Source organism: Pan troglodytes, chromosome 6 (assembly GCF_028858775.2).
Source record: "Pan troglodytes isolate AG18354 chromosome 6, NHGRI_mPanTro3-v2.0_pri, whole genome shotgun sequence".
NCBI classification, from domain to species: domain Eukaryota; kingdom Metazoa; phylum Chordata; class Mammalia; order Primates; family Hominidae; genus Pan; species Pan troglodytes.
In genome coordinates, this window is record NC_072404.2 from 102,505,277 (window position 1) to 102,525,563 (window position 20,287).

Sequence of the window (20,287 nt, forward strand, 5' to 3'; positions counted from 1 at the left end):
ACTTCTCAACTTGCTAAAAATAAGCTTTCCTAATAACTTGGGACCTAACTGTCTAGGAATGAACCATTTTAGCCATGAGAGGCCAGATGAATCCTGAGACCAGAGACTCATTTTCTTCTAAAATGCTTTCTCCAAAGATTTTAAAAAAGATAAGGGGGGAAATGTGAAAGGAAAGTAAATCTTGAAAATCTTGGGCCCCCCAAAATCACTAACCTAAAGGGAAAAGTCAAGCTGGGAACTGCTTAGGGCAAACCTGCTTCCCATTCTATTCAAAGTCATCCCTCTGCTCACTGAGGAAAATGCATATCTGATTGCCTTCTTTGGAAAGGTTAATCAGAAACTGAAAAGAATGCAACTGTTTTTCTCTCACCTACCTGTGACCTGGAAGCTCCCTCCCTTCTTGAGTTGTCCCTCCTTTCTGGACGGAACCAATGTACATCTTACATATATTGATTGATGTCTCATGTCTCCCTAAAATATATAAAACCAAGCTGTGCACCTTGGGAACATGTTATCAGGACCTTCTGAGGCTGTGTCACAGATGTACATCCTCAACCTTGGCAAAATAAACTTTCTAAATTAACTGAGACCTGTCTCAGATTTTTGAGGTTCATAAACTTCTCTGCAGAGTAATGTAAGACCTTCTCCTCATTAAGGGTGGGGTGACATTTTGCATATTACACTATATTTCTTTTCAGGAAGAATGTAATTATTTCTGGGGGCATCAAAGGGTTTGCATCCTACTCTCTAAGTCAAGCATTCACGTTTAGGGGTTGTTGCATTCAGAAGAATGAGAAAAGATCACTTTATAGCATGGCTGTTGAAATGGGGGCTAAGGAGAAGGAAGCTCTCTAAGATACCTGGTGGTGGGGTCAGAATTATTAACTCTAAAGATAGTTATGGTTAGCAGGAATATTTAGTAGTTTTTCCTCCTTTCATTATAACTTTTTTCTCTACATCAAGCCTTTAGTTATGTCTTACTAAATGTTATAGTCCAGTAGGGGAGTTTAAAAGAAATAGGATCAGGCCTATGTCCCCAGGCCTATGAACAACTTGGGGAGTATAGCCACTTGGGAGATCCTGTTACTGTATGGACTGGTGGACTGCAGAAGAGGGAGGCAACTGTTTGGAGCAGGGTCAGCAGCAGACACAGCTTTCAGAAAGAGGGACATGTTCTGGACCATGTGAGCGTTGCCCAGATTCATAGAAATATAGGCCAGAAGAACCCTGATAGAGCATAGACTTCTTGATGACAAGAAGAATTGGGTTTGGAGTCTAGAATATCTAAGTTACATTACAAAGAGATACAAAGATGTGGATAAATAAACATATTTTTATTCAATATTCAATTTAATCTATATTAGCCTATGTTTCACTTTATACGCAATGCATAGTTCTTAAATTCCAAGCTCTAGAATGCTGCTTGAGACTGTTCTGGCTGTTGTGCGTCTGAGAATGAGCTTCTGGGATGGCATTCCTTGACACTGAAAACTTGAGGACACATATTACCATGAGGAAGCCCTCTAATCAGGCAGGAATGATGGTGGTCAATGAAGACTTCCTGGTGAAGGTGACTCTTGAACTCAGTTGTGAATGACAAATCAGAATAGCAGGAGAGAGAATGTTAGATGGAAATAAGGCAATCTCAACAGAGAGAACAGCATGTATATAGCACAGGTTGAGAAGTAAAGGGAACAAAGAGGGTAATGAATGGAAAAAATAAGCCAGGGGAGATGGGATCTAAGAAACAGGTGGAGATAAGGCTGTATTCACAGGAGACAAAAATGGCTTAAAGGAAGAGATTCACCTGTAGATGGGAACAAGAGAATGGAGAGAGTTCAAGTTTATGATTACTTTATTTTTTGAACTCTTCTCTCTCCTGGAGCAATGAGCTGGGAGAAGGGCAAGGGGTACAAGGAGTGTGTGTGTGTGTGTGTGTGTGTGTGTGTTGGGGAGAGTGTTATGTGGAGGATGGGGAACAATATATTTACCTTCCACATAAGTTTTTATTGATACCAAGATGAGGTAAATAGAACTCTGGTGTGGATCTGTGGGTTTGAGTCCAATAAGCTTTCTCTTTTACATTCATCTTATTTAAATCTTTGCTGTCACAGTGAAGAAATAATTTAGAAAACTTATAAAAGCAATTGAGTTTAACACAGATTTTATTGCCCTATAAACAGTTATGATGTGACCAGTGGATATCAATGAAACTTCTTAATTATTTGAGTCTGAAAATGCATATTTAAAACATTAAAAGATTGACTCCACTTTGTGCCAAGCTCTGCGGGTAGGCATATTTCATATCTTAAAAAGGCTTGTAATTCATTCAGGGAGGCAAAAGCAAAATCTGTAATTAGAGGTTAGCCATAATGTTATGAAAGTGCCATGAGAATAGAGAGAGAGAATAAAATCATAAAGATATAAATAAACATATTTGAACTACAGGTGATGTATTGTCTTAAATTACTTCTATATCATATGCCAGAGGGCCTTCAATGGAAAATCCTAGGTAGAAAGACACTCTTTCTATGTTCCTACCACTTCTGAGTGGACCTGAATAAACAGATATTACTGGTATTTTTATTTTTTCCTCTGTTCCATATTCTATAGAGATTAGCTTGCCTTCAGCCTGACCAGTTAGACGACGCAGGAGGTCTTTGACTTCATTTTTTTTCCACACATCCCCACTGTGCCAGAGGGAATTTGTATTTTGTGCTTTATCAAAGTACTGCTCTATTTCGGCCTTGTGAACAATGCTGTTTAGACCCTTCCTTTTGCCCAGATAGAAAAGTGTGCTTGCCTGCTTGGACCTGCACATGCGCTTGTACTGTCCCCTGAAGGATCTATTTAAGGATGAAACATACTTTTCTATTAGTTTGGAATCTTGATCTAGCTCTTGATTTTCTGGCCAGAACAGGAGGCAGGCCAAGAAATAAGGACCTGGATATTGATGACTTAGTCCTACAAATTGCAAGACCTCTCGGAGTTGTTTTTTTAGCGTGGTAAGTGGTTGAATTAACTTGGAGTTGGGCTTTAGACAACTCAGAATAATGTTGGCCAAAATGGAATTTTGTTTCTCATTTGTCATGGGCTTTTTTGAGTTTTGCTGCAGTAGGAAGGCATATTCATTCACTATACTTTCCATGGTGGTAGCATCTTTGTAGTTTGGATTAAGATATTCCAAGAGTCCAGCAAACCTATCTGCTCTCAGAGCTTCTAGCTTTTTCCTGCAATTCTCCTCCTGGAGTAAGTGACTCTCTTTACTTTGTAATAGACATGGATCCAAATGACAGAAAAGTTCTGTGTATTTCCTGAAACAACGACTGACTTTCTTGCTTAACATGATTTCCGCAATTTCTTTTTGGGTATACCTCATTTTCAGAAGAACCATATAATCAATAAAAAAGTCAAAGCACCTTTTCAGATCTGACTGTAAATTTTTTAGGTGGGATGTGAACTTGCTAAGAGCCAAATAACATTCATTTCTGGGATCAGGAGGAATGGTCCACTTTCCTGATAAAAATTGCACCATATGTTTTTTGGATAATTCATTTTCTTTGTGGAAAAAGGGAGTGAGCTGAAGAATCTGGATAGTGTAAAGACCAACTTCTATTTCACCCAAGAAACAAGCTGTGTTATACATGTCATATCGTCTCTGGGACTTCTGTGGTGACCAGTTCTCGGTTTCATAGTTTTTACTATCAGTTTGCCTTTGGGATTCTTTGAAAGCTCTTGAGGCTTTTTCCGCAGCTTCTAGGAGATGTGTTAGGTCATTAACAGTAATGCTCCTACAGTTTTTGTTCCCATCCAACCACCATTTGATTTCACTTTTGTAGACTTGACCAAGTGTATCTGAAATATAGGAATTTTTAGGTGCTTTCATTTTGGCCTGACGTGCCCAGTCCAGAGCTGTGTTAAAGTCCTTCTCTTTAATGTAGAAATGTCTTGCTAAGGCTTGACAAATGAATGCATTTTGTGGGAATCGTCTACTTCCTGCACTCAAGACCTTTTCAATGTCTTTATTCTGTAAAGCTTCCATTAATGGGGAAAACAGAGTGTCTGTTTCATCTCCATACTCCTTGCGCTGTCTTGTAAGCAGAAGAGTTTGAACATCATGTTGAAATTTGTCTCTTCCTATTCCAGAATCATAGAATAAATTCTCTTCTAATATATTCAATGCAATTTGACATTTATCCAAGTGATAGCTTCTTTCCAGTTCTTTTAGACAGTACAGGGCAATCAGAGGGTGAATGATACGCACACCTGTGTATCTCCCATATTCTGCAACTTCTGTTTTTATTAGAAGTGTAGAATAAGTTCCCATCTTGTCTTCTAAGCTTTCAGGTTCCCAGGGTGTACTAGTGTATATGATTCCCAAAAATATTTCACACTGTGAAACTGAAATTGTAGAATCAGTAACATAAGAGCTGAGTAAAGCCAGGAAGGAAATGAGTTGTGCTTCCTTGCTGTCAACATCCTGTCCTTTTAGGATATTCCTGACTACATTTTCTATATATGTTTCATCAAAATTGCTTTTCATGATCATGAAGGAATAAAAGTTTTCACAGTTCTTGTGCTGCTTTTCAATTTCCTTCAGTTTGGCACCAAAAGCTCTTTGTTCCTTGGAAGAAAGTTGGTAATTTAGTGCAATACTGTCTGCCAATTTTGCACTTTCATCTGGATTCCGGGATCTCATGCAGTTTAAGATAATTACCAATGTTTTTTCATATCGCAAATCCTTTTCTGCTAAAACGGAATGGATGGCATTTTGTAGAAAGTAGACATTTTCTTGTTCTTCAAAATCATCCACGAGGAGAAGCACAGGAATGTAATCCTGATGGCTCTTTGCCCTATAGGTGACCAGATTGATCACTTGCTCTGCAATTTCTGCAAAATCAGTTGTCTTGTTTTTTAACACAGCACATCTGAAGTTTTTCTTTAAGTCCCAGAGAACATGCATAGCCAGTGTGGTACCCCCACAGCCTGGATGATGATAAAGATTGATGATTTTTGCAAATATTGGTTTAGGAGACTCTGCCCAGCAGTGTATTAAATCTTTAAGCTTTTCATAACTGTCCCTTTTAACAAAATCTGAAGAATAGTTTTCAGAAGAAAAATAGAAGTTCCACCAGGATACTTTGCCACCTCGATAAAAGTGTTCTTCCTTTGATTTCTTAAACTCCAGGAATTTAGATTTGTCTTTCTCGATGTCTGTCTCTGTACACTCATTTTCACAGAGGATTTCCAGTGCAGTCAAGACATCCTCTTTCTTTTTCTCTAGGATAACTGAAGAAGATCCACGGGCGGGCAAAAACCTTCTTGATGACCGAGTCACCGATTTTAGTTTAAGGATAGTGCTGTTTACCAGTTCTATATTTAAAGTGGAAATACTGTGGTTTGTTAGTTCATCTTCCATCTTCATTCTTGTTTGTAGTAGATCTTTCCATCGTTGATAAATATGTGAGTTTACAGAGATACACAACATATTTTCCATTCCTTTGAGAGCTTGATAGAAAGCCCAGAAAGTTTCAATGAGTGGATCTCCTGGGCTTTCCACTGAAGAGAGTAATAGAAACACTACCAAAAATTTTCCTCTTGTCATTATATTTTCATCTGTGAGAAATAAAATTAGTTTCCTGACTTCTGAAGCTCTTTCTCTCTGCCATAAATGTGGTTCTAGAGGTTTATATGTCTCGCTTTTCAGGTCTGATCTGCCATTGCAGAAAATCCAGCTGGGCTGTTGGTAAAGATTAAGAGTAGAAATCTTCTCCCTCATGTTAGTTGTCTTGTCTTCATATTGATTTGGAAAGTGAAGGTTTGCCACCCGACTTTCTTTGTAAGCTTTGACCACTCCATTGATCATAGATTCAGGATCAAACTCCAACACAGCAAACCATTTCATTTCTTTTAAAAAATCTAAGTGCTTTATTTGGTTTGGATGGCATTTATTTGTTACAAGAATGTACCAGTCATAGTATGAATTATCCAGTGAGTCTCGGTTTCCTATGAGAAGTTTAACCAGCTTTAGTCCTTCACTCTCCTTCTTCATTGCCTTCATTCCATACTCTTCTTCAGCCTCTTTTCTAGATGCTACCAGTGACTTTAAATTTTGTAAAAATGCCTTGAAATCTACATCCCGTTGCTTGGAATTGGCCAGGATATCCCTAGAGCTAGCCCCTTCTCTTACAAACAGTGAAAGATTTTGGTTTTGTTTCCATATTTTATCTTTACAAATTTGCATCTGAATGTAGAAATACTTATCATTACATATAGAGTGTTTTGGAATAGTATCAACTTCAATGACAAATCTGTCAGATGGTGTATTGTTCTGCAGAAGGACTTCCACAAACCTTGGCTCCCGAATACACTTCTTGGCTTCATTGATCTCACTTTCTTCAAAATACTTTTTGATCATTACATTGAAGTGGTCAATGAAGGCAGCCTTACTGGTGATTTTCACACCAACAATTTCTCCATGGGGTTTGTCCTTGACTCCAAAATGGATGGTGCCATTGGTGCGTGAATTCATACAAGCTGATGCAAATCGGAAGACTTCATTGCTGAATTTCATCTTAATGTCCACTTCCGTGGCTGTTTCTGTGTTTGTGAGAGCTTTGAACTCATGTATTGGATCAATGAGATTGAGTGCTCCTGTTTCAGGTTGTAGAGTATAATGTTCTATGTAGCGATGGCTGTCATGGAACTGATCAAAAGGATATGGCATACAAGTCAATTGTTCAGGTTTTAGCTTACCCTTTTTCTTGTCTTTAGCATTTGCTACTTCATCTAACACATTTTCTTTCATAAGAATTGATTCTTCTTGTTTGATATCTCTGATCTCTCTGGGATCATAATCAATATTAGATGACATTGAATTTTCTTCTTCCTTTTTGGTGTGTTTTGGATTTTTTTGGTGTTCTGTTTTGGATGGTTTTGAATTATCTAATTGTCCCGGATCATGATTGTCACTTTCAGGGGATTTACTATTCAATTTGTTGTATGAACGTTTTATCAAAAGTGCTGGACCCCATGGTAGCCCCATTTCTATAAGGTCCTTCTCAGTTAATTCCTGCAGGACTAATCCTGTTACTTCTCCACTGAGCAGAATTTGCCCATATTGCTCATTAATCTTAAGGTCTTCAGTTACCCATTTTTTCACATGCTCTTTCGTCCAGTCTTTAATCATTTCAGGTAGAGATACTTGTTTACTCATATCAAAGCTTCAACTTCTTCCTGACAAAAAGCAATATAATAGGTATTTTAGAATTATACTTTATTTTTAAAATCACATAGACAATTATGTATACATTATCATACAGAAGATACATATATATATATGTATAATATTGCTCAAGGCTGACTCTTAAAACTGCTTGATACTTACTTTAGCTATTTTACCATCCTAATTCATACCCTTGTTTCTTAGGTGACTCTAATTGTAATTATGAAATAAGCTATAGCTGCTAACTGGTGACACACCTTTTAGCCTTATAATAATTCTCCCTTTTAGCTTAACTTGGTGAAAGTTGGGGTTTTGTGACTTAAAAGCAGAATCTTAAGTAACATAGAAATTGGTTTCCATAGCATATAGGAATATTGCAAATAAACTTTAAAATAATGAAACTGGATAGGTAGAAGTGGGTTGAGGAATAGGAATCCACAGCTGGCTATCTTTGTTACATAGTAACAGAGCAGTTGGTTAAATAATCTGTTTTCTTTTGGAACTCAAGCTGTTAGGCCACAAGGCTAGGGTTTGGGGGAATGTGGTAGCAAAATGTCAGGATAATTGATTTGATTGGCTAATTCTTGTGTTCTCAGAAGGTACCAAAAGAGACTAGCTATAATTCAAGCTGGGCTCCCTGAAACTAGATAGGAAAAATAGTATGAGTTTTTAATTTTGTTAGAGCCATTTTCACCTAAATTATTGACATGAGGCTAATGAAGATCCTACAACTATGTACTTTGATGAATGGCAAGAGCTGCCTATTTTGGACTCCTAGAACAGGGGTTCTTAACCTTGGTTAAACATTAGAATTACTTGGCATTCCACACCTGCGACTGCATTAGTTGGTTGAGGGAGTGAGGGTGGGGTTTTCAGGCATTAGTACTTCTAAACATTTGCCTTGGTGCATCTATTGTGCAGACAGGACCAACAGCAGTGGTTCTCAAGGTGTGGTCTCCAAACCAGCAGCATCAGCATCACTTAGAAGCTGGCTAGAAATGTAAATTCTCAGGCCCCCACTTAGACCTACTGAATCAGAATTTAAAAGATAAATCAATTAATTGGTTTAAGTAAACAGAAAATCAGAAAGAATATTTTAAGGACAGACAAAAAAACATTAAGGATCAAATGAAACAAAAACACTAGACTAAACTATAAAAAGAGAAAATACAAGCATTTTAAACTAGGGGTCCCCAAATCTGGGGACCTGGACCAGTACCAGTCTCTAGCCTGTTAGAAACTGGGCTGCACAGCAAGAAGTGACTGGCTGGTGGGTGAGCTGGCAAAGCTTCATCTGTATTTACAGCCTCTCACCATATCTTGCATTACTGCCTGAGCTCCACATCCCATCAGATCAGTGGCGGCATTAGTTTCTCATAGGAGTGAAAACCTTGTTGTGAACTGTGCATATGAGGGATCCAGGCTGCACACTCCTTATGAGAATCTAATGCCTGATGATCAGTCACTCTGTCCCATCACCCCAAATGGGACCATCTAGTTGCAGGAAAACAAGCTCAGGGCTCCCACTGAGTCTACATTATGGTGAGTTGTATAATAATTTCATTATATTTTACAATGTAATAATAATAGAAATAAAGTGCACACAAAATGTAATGCCCTTGAATAAACTCAAAACCATCCCCCACTACCCTGTGGAAAAATTGTCTCCCATGAAGCCGGTCCCTGGTTCCAAAAAGGTTGGGGACTGCTGTTTTAAATGATTTGTAATTTTTAGGTTCCTTAGGTTTAAGGAACCTAAGTTTTTTTTTTTTTTAATTTAATGTACAGCCAGTCACAAAGTCTAGCCAAACTGCAAATTTGAACCATCTGTGCTTGGAGCTTCTTGGAAAAGTTCACCAGAAAGTCCCCTTGAAGTTATGTATGGAGAATAAGCTAAACTGGGGCTTCAGCTTGCAGCCCTGTGATTGGCCACAGAGGAAACTTGCACTACACATTTATGATGTGAATACCATATTTGCACCAGGATGATTTACCCCATCTATAGGCATGCAACCACTGAGCCTAGCAGCTTACACTTGCCTTGGTAAAACTGTTCCTGGTTGTCTTAGTGCCTCGAATTCTCTTACTTACTCTGGCTTCAGTCTGCAGATCACAACTAGTCCTGGGCCAATTAGCAGAACCATGAGCAACTGGCACAATGAACGCTATAAACGTATTTTAGATGATCAATTCAGTTCATCTGTAGCGTAGACAGAAGTCACTTGTGGGTCTTAGGGGGTCCCACAAAAATTAGCCCATATATTGTAACTAGCGATGTGTTATTTATCTTAAATAGTGTCATCTGTTCATTCATTCTATACATATTTAATGAGCACCAATTATGTACCAGGCATCATGCTCAGGAAAAACAGTGATAATCAAAACAGATGTGAAGCTCGTTCATGACATTTATTGTCCATTGGAGAAGATAAAAAAATGAAATAAGTCACACACACACACACACACACACACACACTCAAAAAAGTTTATACTGACGAAGTCAGACACAAGAAGGAGTCTAGGCCTAGGATATATGAGGAAGAAGAGAGTGGGAACATTGGGCAGGTGAAGTTAAGGGAACTGCTGGAGTCACGTGGGAGGCAATTGAGGGAGAAAGCCTGGGGGACAGAGTTAGGGAATAAGAAATAGTCTACTTGGTGGACCTGCCAAAGGCCCCTTTAGTGGGTCTAAGGGGTATGACATAGCGCTGTTCCAGCAGTGGGCAGCTCCTACTCTTGCACCCAGAGCCAGGGCACTGGGCCTGCTATAGAGTACTCCAGGGCAGATGGAGCTTGGGAGCCCGGTAGGCTCACCCCTGATCTTCCCATCTCCCCTGCCGAGGCCCTAAGTGTCATCTCAGGTAAGACCGACAGAGGGGCCCTGCCTCACCTTTTCACAAGCATTATATAAAACCAATAGTATAAGCAGTTATTAATAAACATATCCTTAATGAAAACTTTTTTGAAGTCATTAGAGATAACTACCATAGTATTTTAAATCTTAGTCTTAAGGTATTTCATACTTTGAAAATTTGCTGAATACTTACTTTTTATATATTTTATACAGTTTTTAGACATTTTAATACATTTTGTATTAAATACATTTTGTATTAAAATGTAGGAAGCTGAAGGGAAGAGGACACTTGTGTCCTCAGATACCATTTCTGTCATAATTATTGGTGGCTCAATAGATATGTCATTGATCCTTCCAATACAATGGCCTCTCACCCGATCGACTTTTATCTTGACATCAACCCACCTCTATTCCCACGGTCATATACTTGACCTTATCATTACTATTATGGATTGAATTATATCACGCCAAAGTTCAGGCGCTGAAGTCCTAACCTCCAGCACCTTAGAATGTGACTTTATTTGGAGACAGGATTGTTGTAGATGTAATTAGTTGACATGAAGTTATAGTGGACCCTAATCCAATATGACTGAGGTTTTTGCGAAAAGGGGAAACTTGGGCACAGAGGCTTGCTTACACACCGGGAGAACAGTATGTGAAGACGAAGGCAGAGGTTAGTGTGATGTTTCTACAAGCCAAGAATCACCAAAGATTGCCAGCATGCTACTGTGAGAGGCATGGAAGAAATTCTCCCTTGCAGCCCTCAGAAGGAACCCTCCCTGCCAATAGCTCGATCTTGGACTTCTAGTTGCAAGGGTTCTGAGATAATACATTTCTGTTGTTGAAGTGACTCTGTGCTACTTTGTTATGGCAGCTCTAGCCAACAAATACGGTTACTGAGAACTACAAGCCCTCCGTCCTCTCTGTTTCAAACACTTCCCTGTCCCCACCATCTCCTGCCCCTCAGGCCCACTGCCTTTAGTGCTCAAACACTAGTAAGTATTTCTTTACCACCAACACCTTCGATCTATTGATTCTACTACTGTCTCACTTTTCCTCACTCCATTCATATTTCACTTTTCCTCTTTTACTGACTTAATATTTCTTTGATTATTCATTATCATGACTTATTTTTCTCCTCTCTGGTACACTCCTATAGTTAAACTACAATGCTAGTTACATCCACCACTCAGTCCCCACTCAGTCCCCACTCAGTCCCCAACAGCTTGTCAGAGCATGGCTGGAGAATGGCCCTCCATACCCTGACTGGAACATGGCTGGACAATGGCCCTCTGCACCCTGACTGGAGCATGCTGGACAATGGCCCTCCACACCCTGACTGGAACATGGTTGGACAATGGGCCTCCACACTGACTGGAGCATGCTGAACAATGGCCCTTCATACTCTGACTGGAGCATGCTGGACAATGGCCCTCCACACCCTGACTGGAACATGGCTGGACAATGACCCTCCACACCCTAACTGGAGCATGCTGGACAATGGCCCTCCACACCCTGACTGGAGAATGCTGGACAATGGCCCTCCACACCCTGACTGGAACATGGCTGGACAATGGCCCTCCATACCATGACTGGTCTCACCTTAATGCCGTCAGCTACCATGCTTTATTTCTCTGCTTTAGTCAACCTCTTCACTTGCAGTAGTCACTCTCTTATTCTCCTAAACAATCATTTCACTGTCTCTCCTCTCTCATCAAACTTACAACACCTCCTCACCACGGTCACCTTGTTTCCCATTTAAACTGGCAGAATTGAAGGAATCCAAAGAGAGCTTCTCCAAACTCCTGAAACCACATCTACCCATCAACGTGCATCTTCACTTTTCTTCTGTTACTACATGATATGTTAGTTTCTGTTCTCTGCATGTTCTGCCCACATGCCTAGTGAGGTCAACCTCTCCACTTGCAGTAGCCCTTGCATCCCTCTCACCTATTCAGGAAGTTGCTCCAGAAAGTGTCCCCACTCTATTTGGCTTCTTCAGTCTTTCCTCATCTACTAGATCTCCTTCAGCAATCAAGCATGTTTATTTTTTTCATGTTAAGCAAGACTCTTTGGAAACTACTCTTCCCCACATTTGTGCTTTTCTTTACAGTAGATCTGTCTACACTTTCCGTTTCCTGTTTCTCTTCTTCCACTCACTTTAGAAGGCACTCCAATCAGGCTTTGGCCTCAGTCCTCCACTAAAATTGCACTTGGTATTGCTACAGACAGTTCTTGACAGAGCAGCAGCACTTGAAACAAGTGATTGCTCTCTTTTCCTTGGATCACTCCCCTTGCAGGCTTTTGGGACACTACCTTCCCTGATTTTTCCTCCTCCTTTTCTGGCTAGTCCTTCTCAGTTTCCTCTGCTGGTTCTTCCTTAACTCTCCACCTCTAAATGTTGACGTGCCTCTCAGACCTAGCCTCTTTTCTATCTAGAGTTTTATCTAGAGTTTCTCCCTGTGAATCTCATCTATCTTGCATTTAAACGCAATCTGTATGCCTGTGACTTCCAAATTAACATGATCGGCCCTGGCTTCTGCCATGATGTCCATATATCTGCCTTCTCTATGTTCACCTAGATATATGACAGTCCTAAAATGAACATCGCCAAAATTGATCTCCTGATATATGCCCCTCCCACTCCAAACTTGCTCCTCCTACAGTCTTATCAGTTAATGGAACTTGTCAATTGTTCAAGGCAAAAACCTTGGCAGCATTTTTTACTGCTTTTTTTTTCACTCATTGTATTAGCAAATACTTTCAATCACATCTTCACAGTATATCCATAATTCCACCCTTTCCCACTATCCCTACTGCTACCACCCTGTTCTAGGCCATCATCTCTTTCCTGGATTATTTTTGTTACCTAGTCTCTCTGACTCTGGCTTTGCCCCACCACCATGACATTCACTCTATTTTCAACACAACAGCCAACCTGGTCCTGTTCAAAAGTGTAAGTGTGATCATGTCACTGACTCTTAGTCAGTGTCCTCTGCTCAAAACTTTTATCTGACTTCTCATCTCGCATGGAGTAAAAGGCAAAGTCCTTAAATAAGGTCTGACATGATATGTCCACCCCACTGTCTTTTTGACCTCATTACTTCTGCTCACTTCCTTCCAGCTGCCCAGTTGTCTTACTGTTCCTCAAACATGCCAGCCATGCAGCTACACGAGGCCTTTGCACTACCTGTTCCCTCTGCTTGGAATGCTCTTCCTCCAGATGCCAACACAGCTCACACCCTCACCTTTTTAGCTCTTTACTCAAATTCAATAAGGCCTTTCTTGCTCATCTTTCTTAAAATTTCAGTCCTTCCTCCAGCACTTTCCATTGCTCTTCCCTGCTTCAAGTTTTCACTTTAGATTTATGTACTATACATTTCACTTAATTATATTTCTCATTCTGTGTCAGCAACTGGAATATAACCTCCATGAGAACAGGCATTTTTGCCTGTCATTCATGCATGAATCACCAGGGCCTGACATAAAATAAGCACTCAATAAATATTTGTTGAATGAGGAAATTAACATTTTTAGATTAGTGAAACAATTGAATTGTATTTGCGAAATATCTTCATGTTGTCATCGATGAGACCAAAACCAACTCCAGCATCTGGATTAGCCGGTCATAATTAGTAAGAAAAGAGTTTACTTTTCAGAAAGAAAAGGCAGTAAACATTTTATTCTTCATCTAACAGGCAAATTACAGAGACTTGACGTCCTATTGTAAGCTCCAGTTTTCTAACACTTCTCCTCAGGTTTTGGTGTCTCACAGTCCCTGAGTGAGCATTTTTCTCAGATAGGGTTTTCCCTGGAGGAGATCTCTTTCTACCCTAGGTCCTCAGTAAGCCAGAACCCCAGGGCTTCAGGGTCACCCTCCACTGTTTTAACTGCTGTTGCTGCTTTAGGCAACAAACCCTCCTCTGGAGATGCTCTTACTGTCACCATAGAGTGGCTCTGTTTAGGTGTGAGGCAGTATCTTCTCCTAGCCAGTGTCCTCTCTCAGTAATTCAAGCTACCCATCCTTTCTTTGGGTCACCCCAAATACTGTAAGGAAGAACTCTAGATTTTTCTCTTCTGTGGCTACAGCAATTCTTATAGACCCCAGCACTCTACAAGAAGCAGCGTTTTAGGAATTTCCTGCTTAGCAACCATTACATGCCCAGAGACACTGTGTTTGCCGGGTGGTTGCATGGGGGATAGCAGAGGGATTGTCTTTGTGTCTTTGTGTTACCTGACAGCATGACAGCTTTCCCTCACTTTCTTCTTTATTGATTGACTTCTGTCAGGAACTACCATGGAGATAGAAACACCCTTCTCAAATAGGGTGACTGGCATCTGTGCTCCTCAAGCCTGGAGTCTTTTTATCTTTACCTTGTCTTAGAGGTTTCCCAATGGTTCAAAGATAAAGACTCCACACCCTGACTGGAACATGGCTGGACAATGGCCCTCCACACCCTGACTGGAGTATACTGGACAATGGCCCTTCACACCCTGACTGGAACATGGCTGGACAGTGGCCCTCCATACCATAACTGGTCCCACCTTAATGCTCTCAGCTACCATGCTCTATTTCTCTGCGTTAATCACTCTTTTATTCTCCTAAATGATCATTTCATCGTTTCTCCTCTCTCATCAAACCTACAACACCTCCTCACCACGGTCACCTTGCTTCCTGTTTAAACCAGCAGAATTGAAGGAATCCAAAGAGAGCTTCTCCAAACTCCTGAAACCACATCTACCTACCGACCTGCTTCTTCACTTTTCTTCTGTTACTACATCATGTGTTAGTATGATAACGTATAACATAAAAATATTTCTCAGCCAGAATTCCACCATTTCCCACCCCTATGTTGGTAGCTGAGAATATATTTAACAACTTGAAGCTATTATGTATTCAATATTACATTCATGTGAATTTTGCCCTCTGTCAATTATAAGCATCTTATATGATCTATAATCCATAGGTAGTTGGAGCTGTTATTTAATTCAGGTGACGATGATTTGGGCGAAAGTCTTTAATAATGCTTTGACATAACCCTTTGGCTCTTTCTGTGACTTAAGCCTTACACCCTAGACTGCAGGCATAATTTTAAACATGAGGGCTTTCATGTTTAGCGAGAAGCTACACAGTGTGTATAAAGGTGGAGGAGTTGTGATCAGAAAAATGATGTCACGATTAAATTATGTCTCCTCTCAGTGAGCCTGTTTTCCCACTTATAATATAGGAAAATTGGACCAGAACTAGTGTTGTCTTAGCTATTGCTTGTTTTTGTTCTGCTTCTTCAAATAAATGCACCTGAAACCGCTGTATCTAACATGGATAAAGGTGTAGCTGCTCTGGTTGGAGCTGGGCAGAAGACCTTCACCTTAACTCTATTCTGTTCTGGGATAATTTTGAAACACAGAGTTCTCTTTATTTGTACACCGGGCCCTCCCTATCAGTGGGTACCACATCTGTGGGTTCAATCAACCACAGATTGAAAATATTTGAAAAAAAAATTGCATCTGTACTGAAAATGTACAGACTTGTTTTCATTGTCACTATTCCCTAAACAATAAATACGGTATAACAACTATATAATATTACATTGTATTAGGCATTATAACTAATCTAGAGATGACTCAAAGTACACGGGAGGATGTGTATAGGTTATATGCAAATACCTTGCCATTTCACATTAGGGATTTGAGCATGTACAGGTTTTGGTATCTGCGCAGGTCCTGGAATGGATCTCCTACAGATAATAAATTTTAGGATCTACTGCCTAAGGACTATTATTTTTCTCTCTTTAGGGACTAAGGAGGAAGGATCAAACTGGCCTGCCCTTGGCAAGCTCTGGTGCTCACCCTCATGTTTAGGAGGCTGGGCCTCACTGGGCTCACTCACCTCACTGGGCTCACTCACTCACTTTCCGTGCCTCCAGGAAAGGATGCTCAGAATCCCAGCTGCAGCCCAGCAGGCCCACCCCTGCTCTGATCCTCTGTGTAGCTGAAACTGCAAAGCAAAAGTTAGTTTTATTTTCTTGAAGTGCAAGTTCAAATTATGTATTTCTTCCCATAGTCTCTATACAAGCTAGTTGTGCATAAAAGTCTTACATAAAATGGTGGCTAAACCTTGGAGGATTTTATTCTTTAATTAAATGTAACTTATAGGACAGAGTATGGCATAGCTGCACATGGCTACAATTTTCTACACGGTTTTGTATGCTTGGATTCCTGATCTCCTGGTCTACGTTTTACCCAGGTATTTTAGCCTCACCCCCAGAGCTTTCCACCTCTGGAAATATGCTGCACCATCGCCATGCTTGCTGGAAAGTTTCTTTTTTAAAAATTCTGCAATCAGCACAAGTTACATCTATTGATTCTCATATAAAAATAGTGATATTTCTCATTCCTTTTAAAATGGTTTCATAAGAAATAGCTTATGCACACTTGCAAGTATGTTCATTTTCAAAGTTCTGTTTTACTTTTTATAATTAGTTTTTAAAGATAGCTTTTAAAGAGAGTTGATTAAACAAGACTTTAATGATTAGAAACTTACCAGGGCTTTTCTGAAAACTTCTATCTTTATATTAGAAACATAAAATAAGTCTTCATGAGGCTGTTTGATCTGGATCCCTTAGATTAGTTCCCCTTTCTTGATAATTTGCAAGAGTCACGTTCTGGAAAGCAGCTATGAGGAAGCAGAGCTGTAGGCAGAACAGACTTGGTCCTTGTTCAGTTTGCCAGAGGATATACTTGTTGAGAACGTATTGCATAAAACAATGATATCACAACCGATTAAAATGCAATAGACTGGACTGCTGCTGAGGAAATGTTTATGAAACAGATTTTCCCCCCTAACTTTCTACTATGAAAATGTTCGAACATACAGAAAATTTGAAAGAATAGTGAAAAGAATACCCTTCTCCTAGGTAGCATCTCTTTGTGTACTTACTTCTAAGAAAATAAATAAACCTCAAAAAGTATGTGGCAGGTACACTTTATCTCTCTTCCAGCATTCCACATTCAATGTAGAGCAAATCCTATGGGGTGTATCTTCAAAATATACCCAGCATTTGACTACCTGACACCACTACCAGCTGGTCCAAGCCTTCCTCTTCTCTTTCCTGGATTATAGGAATAGCTTCCTTGCCAGGTTCCCTCTTGCTGTTATTGATCTCTTCAGGGACTTCTCAAAAAAGCAGCCAGAATGACCCTGTTAAAATGTAAATAACATTATATCAATGTTGTGTCCAACCCTGTCTGTGGCTTTCCATCTGACAAGGCCTCACACAATCTGGTACCCTGCTAATCCTCTGATATTAGGTCTTTTATTTTTCCCTCTAAATCTGGCCCAGTCCCCTGACCTCCTCGTTGCTTCCTGAAGGAAGCACCTGCCCCTGTTTCCAGCCACTACACTTGTTTTCCCTTCCTGGAATGTCCTTGGATACCATCAGGGCTCACTCTTTCACTTTGTTGAGATCTTTTGTGAAATGTCACCTTCTCAGCAAGGCACTGTTTGGCCAGCCTACTGAAAACTTTATCCCACCTCCCAACATTTCCTATCCGTCTTCTGGCTTCATTTTTTATCTACTTAGGACTTACAAGCAGCAAATATTTTATATATTTTAACCTATTTATTTATTTTCTGTCCAACCCATTATTCTATGCACTCCATAAGGACAAATTTCTTTACATTTTGTTCATTATCTGGCATTGCCTAGCACATAATAGCTTCTTAACAAAAATCTGTTAAATGAGTAACACATTTTCTTAGAGTAGTTAAAAGTAATGAATATTTGAAAGGCCTTGAGCTACCAATGTCTGTGGGTCAAAGGACTTCCTCATTTTCCTAGGGAAATTATTTCGCTTGGCTGGAACTCCAGGTAGAAATCTGGGGAAATCTCTTTACTGTGCTACCCGTTAGGCCAGAACTAACTCCAGCTTCTATCATCTGGTCACAAATAATGAAAAGGAAGTTTTTTTTTCAAAAGGAAAGCAAAACGAATGAATATATTTTCTCCTGCAGTTTTTGTAGATACCCTAGTTACAGAATACACCTTACCAACTTTCTGCTGTGTCACTCACAGTCACCGAATGAGGCCATTTCTCACACAGCGTTTTCCCTGGAGGAGGTCCCTTTTGACTCTAGGTCCCCAGTGTCTTAAGACCTTTGCTGTTTTCACCCTCTGCCTTTGCTGGGAAGCTGCTCTTCTGGCAAGGGGCTTACACTTTCCACAGACACAATCTGCTCAGGTGAGATGCAATACCTTCTTTTAGCCAGTGTCCTCTTTCAGATATTTAACCAGCCAGTCTCTCTCTGGAAATGCTAAAGATGGAAAAAACAGACTCCAGATTTTTTCTTTTGTTTTAGCCAGTACAATTTTAAGAGCATCTGGATGTATGCTGTTGGAACTAAGTAACAATCAAAATGACCATGATTAGTGTGGACAAATTTTGTGATTGCTTTGACTTAAGTCTTGGCTTTCTAGGGGCCCTCAGTGTCCTGTTTTGAAACTATTGTGAACACAAATCTTATCTTTAGCAACGTTGGTTATTGACAAAGGAGTTGCAGGTTGGCATCCTCAACACTTCAGTTTTCTCTCTTTGATGTTCAGCAAGAATTTCCAAGTCAGCAAACTCTCAGGGACAAGCCCACCCCATCTTTGAGAGACCCTCAGCAACACCGCTGATATCCATGCCCTAGGGAGGTGTTCTGCTCTGCAGGATTCTTAGAACTGATGTAGGGGAAACACACTTCAGAATCTGGCTGTAGCCCAGGAGAGCTACCCACACCCTCCTCGCATAGTCTGGCAGACAGAAGCCACACAAGCAAGTTAGTTTCGTTTTCCTGAAGAACACTTTGCATTTTTTTTCTTAGTTTTCAACCAGATTGCTGGATAAGATGTATGTGAATGAAATACTTTAATAGAATAATATTTAGCCTCTGCAGAGTATTACCTTTGATAAAATGTAAAAGTTTTAATAACATCTTACGTTATGAAGACAGAATTTTGTGTAATTACACAAGATCACACGTTCCTTTAGAATCTTCAGTGCTTAAATTCCTGACCCTGTTTGCATCGTTTCTCTATCCTCTTTTCCAAAGCCTGCCTGCCACAATCAGAAACCCTCCCACTATCCTAATTACACTTAATGGTATGTTTCTTTTTAGAAGAGCACTTACAAAGTTATTATCAGTTAAATATACTGACATGTATTTAATCCATTGATTTTTCTAATTACTCTAGTATTTTTATAAGTAATCGTTTATGTACAAACATATATTTATATAAAAAGTACAGCTGAAGTTTTAAAAAATAGCTGTCACCTCAAAAGCATAACCAATAAAGGTTTAATCATTCAGTTTACTTACCAGGATTTTCCTGAAAACGTCATCGTTTTATATCAGAAACTTGAAACAGGCCATTTGAACTTTTGCTGTCTCATTCCTCTTCTGATGGCTAGGAGACATGAGTGTAAGGATCCTTTTTTAAAAACTAAGGCATTAAATTGTGAAGTCTTCTGTTCTCCCAGTACTCTGACTTTCTGAGGGTGTGTCAGAGTGCCAGTTGAGAAGCAGGAGGAAGTTGAAGTATAGACAGTTTCAGTTTTGCTTTAGAACATTCTTTTTTCTTGAGTTTAGAAGGATCTGAAATGTTTTTTAATCAATAACATTACCAAAAATATCAATAAATTTGAACCACTGCTTAGAAACTGTTTACCAGGCAGATTTTTAAGTTATAAGAGTTAAGGAATAAGGAAACAACAAACAAACAAACAAAAAAACCCAGTGACCCAAAAAACTACCTACAGGACAAAGAGAATGGAAATACCAGGGAGAAAATTAATATGTCAGTGCAATCTAAGTTCCTGTTACTGGTTGAATTGTGTCCCCCAAACATTCATATGTTAAAGTCCTAATCCTCACTCCCTCCAAATGTAACTGTATTTGGAGATAAGGTCTTTCAGGAGGTAATTAAGTTAAAATGAGGTCATTAGAGTGACTGTAATTGAATCTGACTGTGTCCTTGTAAGAAGACGAGATTGGGACACAGACACATACAGACGGAAGACCATGTGAAGACACAAAGAAAAGATGGCCATCTACAAGCCAAGGAGAGAGACATCAGAAGAAACCAACCCTGATAATGTCAGAGACATTCGAACCAGAGTGACTCCATTTTGAATGAGGGCTACGAAAATGAGGCTGAGACTTGCTGG

At 39.7% G+C, this 20,287-nt stretch overlaps 1 protein-coding gene across 14 annotated transcripts; it reads right to left on the reverse strand.

The window, feature by feature from the left end:
• Positions 1 to 1,313: 1,313 nt before the first annotated feature.
• SAMD9L (sterile alpha motif domain containing 9 like) lies at positions 1,314 to 19,662 on the reverse strand. 14 transcript variants are annotated; one of them, XM_063814737.1, is made up of 7 exons: positions 19,440 to 19,662; positions 18,129 to 18,392; positions 17,148 to 17,279; positions 16,623 to 16,770; positions 15,969 to 16,076; positions 8,056 to 8,251; positions 1,314 to 7,236 (listed from the first exon to the last, which is right to left on the reverse strand). In XM_063814737.1, the coding sequence occupies exon 7, from the start codon at positions 7,214 to 7,216 to the stop codon at positions 2,462 to 2,464; it is 4,755 nt and encodes a 1,584-aa protein (XP_063670807.1). In that variant the 5' UTR covers positions 7,217 to 7,236; positions 8,056 to 8,251; positions 15,969 to 16,076; positions 16,623 to 16,770; positions 17,148 to 17,279; positions 18,129 to 18,392; positions 19,440 to 19,662; the 3' UTR covers positions 1,314 to 2,461. The 14 variants fall into 14 exon arrangements, with proteins under 14 accessions (XP_063670807.1, XP_063670806.1, XP_063670812.1 ...); XM_063814736.1 differs by having other exon boundaries at positions 8,056 to 8,254; XM_063814742.1 differs by having other exon boundaries at positions 18,334 to 18,392; positions 19,440 to 19,637.
• Between the last annotated feature and the right edge of the window lie 625 nt (positions 19,663 to 20,287).